A 5,251-nucleotide genomic window follows, 5' to 3' on the forward strand; every position below is an offset into this window, starting at 1 on the left:
GACTTACTGTAATAGCTGCCAGATGGTACTGTGATAAAGTTATTTATAAACAAAAAGGAGTACAACTGATAATGTATCAAGCGGAGAAGCTTCTCTGTTTGAAAATGCTTTTAAACATGTTTGAAAAGAAACATGTTTTCAAATAAAATTAAATTGTTTTAAAGATCCAATAAAACTTCAATCATGCTGAAAATTGGATAAGAAACCAATTGGAGAAGTGCGATGACTCAGGTTTGTTCACAGAGAGTGGCCGGAAAGTTGCAGATTGTGGAATTTCCTCTGACCTAATACAAGAATGAGCGTGCACATGTTCTCCGCTGCTGCGATAATATAAAAAGCCACGGGAGCTCTTCATCCAGCACAAGTCCCTGAGGACAACAGAGCTCACAGCACTAGAAGAGCCAATAAGGACCCGACCTCCTACAGACATGACTTCCAGGCTGGCTGTTGCTCTGCTGGCAGCCTGCGTGCTTTCTGCAGCCGTGTGCGAAGGTAAGCACATCTTTCTGACCCAGTTTTCCTGGGTCTAAATATGATCCTTAGGTAGCAGGGTTATCCTTAATGCTTTGATTAAAAAAACAAAAACATTTTTATTGAGGAAAAGAAAATAATCTTTGCAGTCATTTAATGTCAATTAATTAAATTGAAGTTTTATTTTTTTAGGCTGTATCTATGCAACAATTAGAAAAGGGTAACATTTGATGAATATAGACATTCTGTTCTTGTCAATTATACTCTGTAGTATGCATTTATTTAATATAAATCTATAATTTAGAGTGTACCTTATTGGAAGCCAGAGTTACCCATAATATCTAGAAATATTGAGCAAGAAAGCTCAGGTAATTTTCCTTCATGTGCTATTTTATTGACAAGCTTCAGACAGCTGTCATTTCCTGTTTGGTTTAAGGGCACCCTGATGGATTATCCACCTTCTTGGGATCTTTTTTATTACAGTTTAGAATGTTTGTAGTATATAGTTTCTTTTTCTGTTTCCTCTTAAGCATTATGGATTTTGTTAAGATATAAGACACCTTTGTGCAACTCACTTATATATTTCTATCAAATTCTTTGAAGGCAATTTCCCTATTTTTGAATCTTAGTTTGCATACTATAAATAGCAATATGAAGTAGAAAAAAGCATCATAAGGATGTCAACATTGCACGAAGACAACTCCAAGTCTTTATGGAGAGTCATTCAGTGTTGTCAGGAAGGAAGGTTTTTAAAATAAAAAACTGAGGTCAGGGTCAAGAAGAATATCCAGCCTTCAACTTCAGGAATGAGTTAGCTGAAGATGGGATGTTTACTAAACACACAGCCAGCAGATTGTCCTAATGGGATTAAGGAGCGAGTAGCTGGCACCGCGTTTGTTGATGAAATCGATCCTTAATTGTCTTTATTTGTCTTCACAGCTGCAGTTCTGCCGAGACTAACCACCGAGCTCCGGTGCCAGTGCATTAACACGCACTCCGCCCCTTTCCACCCCAAGTTTATCAGAGAACTGACGGTGATCGAGAGTGGGCCGCACTGTGCAAATTCAGAAATCATGTAAGTCCTTTCAAAGGGATTTGGTATTTTACTTTAGCAAGCTTAGAGCTGAGGAAGGTGGAGCAGCCAGCAGAGTTGTGGGTACTAGGAATACAGTATTCTGTCTGCGTGGCATTTAAATATGGCAACTTCCATGATTCACAGCTCTACTGTTTTTGACTTAGAGTTTATGCCCATACTTAAGGGACAATGAGTGAATGGTAAAGGGATGTCTGAAACCACTAAATATTGATTTTAATCATATCTCTCTCATTTCAGTGTAAAGCTCAACAATGGAAAAAAGGTCTGCCTGGACCCCAAGGAAAAGTGGGTGCAGAAGGTTGTGCAGATATTTTTGAAGAGGTAAGTTGGTTTTTTAAAAAAATTTAGATTCATTTATCCTGAAGTATACAGTCCAAAAGTCAGCCTATAATTTCCTGCTGCTGATGCAAATCTTTTTTAGATAACTTCCTCTTTAAATAAAAATAAATAGCAGCAATAGTGAGTTTATTGTACTCATGACTGCGAAGACCACAAGGCTCAGTTTGCCTGGGGAGGTCTGGGTTTATGTCTGTTCCCTGCCATTACTGTGGCTCCCTTTCAGTCTCTGGTGTTCTGATTTGGATGATAACTTATCTGGTCTCTCTATTTATAGTTGAAAGTATAAAAATATTTTGAACACACGGCTATCTAAGACTATATTCGTTTTTGTATTAAATATAAGAGCCATACTTTACTCCTTACTAGAACATTGTTAATTTTTAAATTTTATTTTATTTATTTTCAGAGCTGAGAAGAAAGATCCATGAAATAAAAAGAAAAAGCACTCTCCATGGTTCCTAAGAATTCCTCAGTAAAGATGCCAATGAAACTTCAAACGAATCTACGTCAGTGTATCATGTACTGTGTGGGTCTGTGTAGGGTTGCCAAGTAAAATACAGGATGCCAGGTTAGACTTGAATATCCAGTGAAACAATGAACAGCTTTTTTCAATGTCCTGTGCTATATCTAGGACACACTTATATTTTAAAAAACTCATTGTTTACTATAAATTCAAATTTAGCTAGAAATCCTGTATTCTACTTTTTTCCCTTTTTAGTTAATGTGGCAACCCTAGTCTGCCAGCCAAGATCCACGAGGCCCTCCTACCTGTGCCTCAGTTTCTTCTTTATTCCTAACCTGGAGAAAAAGCATCAGCCACTATTTAACCTCACAGAGATGTGAGGACACGCGGAAGCAACTTAATGTTTCTCATGGTTACATAAATTATTTTCAAGTGTAACTTATTCACTTATTTATTATTTATATATTTATTTAAGCTTCAAATAGAGTAATATTTGTGCATGAATTTGGAAAATGGGAAAGAAGCATTGTTGATAGGATAGTATAACGACAGTTGTGAATTTATATTTATTTTAGATATTAAATAATATATTAGAGAACTATCTCGATCAAAGTTGTTTTATTTTGAACGAAGTTGCTAGATTTGGCAAAATTAAAAACAAACAAACAGAATATCCAATTGATTTTTATTTCAGATAAACAATGTTTGTTAGAATAAGTACATAATTATTTATATGAAATGTTAAACTGGCAATCCTACTTTTGATATTCCTCATATTTTGATATTTTGATATTCCTCATATTGCCCTGTCACGGTCAGCCTTGGCGGGCTGTTCTGTGTTGAATTACCAGAATCCTGAGTTAGGACTATCTTCCTCAAAACAGCAAAAGTTCTTTCTGGTTAAAACTTATGTATTATGTACAAATAGATTCTCATAATTTTATTTAAATAATTGTGTTTAACACTCCCTTTCTTTTTGACTTTAAAATACTTCTATATGTTTTCTACTCCTTTTGATAGTATGGAAATATAAATGAAACTCTAAAATACTTATAATAAAATTTATTGTCAAGTCATCAAGTGTTTGTGTTTCTCTGGTTCTTTCAAAATTTATTATTTTATATCTTTGGTTGTATTAAAAACATGATTTAGAGAACATAAATGCTTCCCCTTAGCATTTTGTATATTATGGCTGAAATTACAAACCTTTATTTGTAGAAAAACAGAACTCCTTTTTAGAGATGGCTACAAACAGTAGCTATTGGGAAATGAGGAAAGTTTTCTCAACTTCCCAGTGTATACTATTTCGCTAATAAGGCTGACTTCAGATTTTCAATGAACATCTCAGGTGTCAGTGAAAGGGGAAGAGGGTACACATCGCAAGGTGCTTCTCAGCTAACTAAGGAGTGAAACTGACACATATGAGGCCAAAAAAGTTCAAAATGTGAATAAAGACCAAACATTTGAAAAAAAGTCAAAGAAAACTCTTAAAAGTAAAAAAAAAAGTAAATTAAAAATAATTTAACTAGAAAACTCAGTGGATGCTTTTTATAACAGATTAGATACAGCTAAAAAGAAAATTGGAGATCTAGGAAATAAACCCAAGTAACTTTATCTGGAATTTATATGAGGGATAAAGAGGAAGAAAATTGAAAGAAGACATGAAAAGACACGGAGAATACACGGATATGGCCGTCTCAGTGTCTAACTGGATTTTTACAAGCAGAAGAGAGGGTCAGAGACAACGTTTAAGCTGACGATGGCTAAACACTTTTCAAAGGTGACGAAAACAACAGCCCACAGTTTCAAGAACTTCAATTAATCAGTGTTTAAATTTACACTGCTAGTCCAAAAACAAGGATCTCAGAGCTTCGGCTCCCACTTGTCCCCGCGAGAGGATGCGGCCGCAGCGGGGCGCCCGACCGTGCTCTTCTTCCAAGCTGCGCCCTGCGAGCGAGGGCGGGGTCCTCCCTTACTCCCCGAGCCACGCCCTCCTGCAGCCCCTCTCGGGCCGCCAGCTCCTCCCGCGCTCTGGGCACCCGCGGCCACCTTTCTCTCGGCGGGTCAGCATCAGCTGCAGTGTGGACAAAGCCTCTTCTCTTTTCTGATAGCCGGTGCACAGGAACACAAAAGTGCGCAACGCAACAGAAGTAGGAAAGCGTTTTGGAAATTCAACCCCAACATTTACTGTTCTTAGAGACATCGTTCCCACTGTTGGCCTTTTCTCCCTGCCTCTGTTCTTCTCAGGCCACGCAGTGGGGCCGCTGCTTCTCCCTCGGGGTTCGGCCTAAATTTCATTTCCACATTCTCCACTTTAATTTCAGGTTTCCTCGTCTGCCCCCCGTTGCAGTCTCTCATCGTGTGGATCTCATACAAAGTGCACAAAACAACGACCAGCAAATCATTTTAATACCCTCCTGGTAGGAGAGATAGGGCTTCTTCAGAGGAGGGAGGGGGAGTTCCAGCCCAGCCAGCCTAGGTGCCCCTGAGGGAGCCTCAGCTGGAGCCTGAGGGCTGAGCAGGACTGGGCCACACCAAGGGAAGACCAGGGCGTGGGGGGGAGTGGTCCAGATGGCAGTGAAGCAATTTGTAAGCAAATTATGATTTGAGAAGTGAAAAAGTTCAGTGTGACTGGAGTTTGGCATTGACACAGAACAAGTACTAACAGATGAAGTTATGCTAAAAGGATGAGGGAAGGCTGTCAGGGAGTTAGATTTGAAATCGAAGACTTCTAGCGGGTTTCAATTACCCTCATTGAAATTTCGAACGTTATAGGCCATTCTTCTTCCTGGATCTCCTTTCAGAAGAAAGTGAGAAGCCACAAAAGCAACTCAAAATCTGATGTTGGGGGCTTTCTAATGATATTTGGAGATTCAATTATC

General features: G+C 38.5%; 1 protein-coding gene across 1 annotated transcript; it reads left to right on the forward strand.

Annotated features, from left to right (window-relative positions):
• Positions 1–365: 365 nt before the first annotated feature.
• On the forward strand, positions 366–3,447 carry CXCL8 (C-X-C motif chemokine ligand 8). Its single transcript, XM_081133747.1, has 4 exons — positions 366–492; positions 1,411–1,546; positions 1,805–1,888; positions 2,313–3,447. Exons 1-4 carry the CDS (start codon positions 429–431, stop codon positions 2,332–2,334), a joined length of 306 nt encoding a protein of 101 aa, XP_080989873.1. The 5' UTR covers positions 366–428; the 3' UTR covers positions 2,335–3,447.
• Positions 3,448–5,251: the final 1,804 nt, after the last annotated feature.

The sequence above is a fragment of the Miniopterus schreibersii genome (genome assembly GCF_964146895.1).
Source record: "Miniopterus schreibersii genome assembly, chromosome: 1".
Classification (NCBI taxonomy): Eukaryota; Metazoa; Chordata; class Mammalia; order Chiroptera; family Miniopteridae; genus Miniopterus; species Miniopterus schreibersii.

What these genes read in the sequence shown, in the direction of transcription:
- CXCL8 (XM_081133747.1), top strand. Translation starts at nt 429, where the DNA reads ATGACTTCCAGGCTGGCTGTTGCTCTGCTGGCAGCCTGCGTGCTTTCT. An exon ending in TTCTGCAGCCGTGTGCGAAG is followed by an intron (nt 493 to 1,410) that starts GTAAGCACATCT and finishes TTGTCTTCACAG; the next exon opens with CTGCAGTTCTGCCGAGACTA. An exon ending in TGTGCAAATTCAGAAATCAT is followed by an intron (nt 1,547 to 1,804) that starts GTAAGTCCTTTC and finishes CTCTCATTTCAG; the next exon opens with TGTAAAGCTCAACAATGGAA.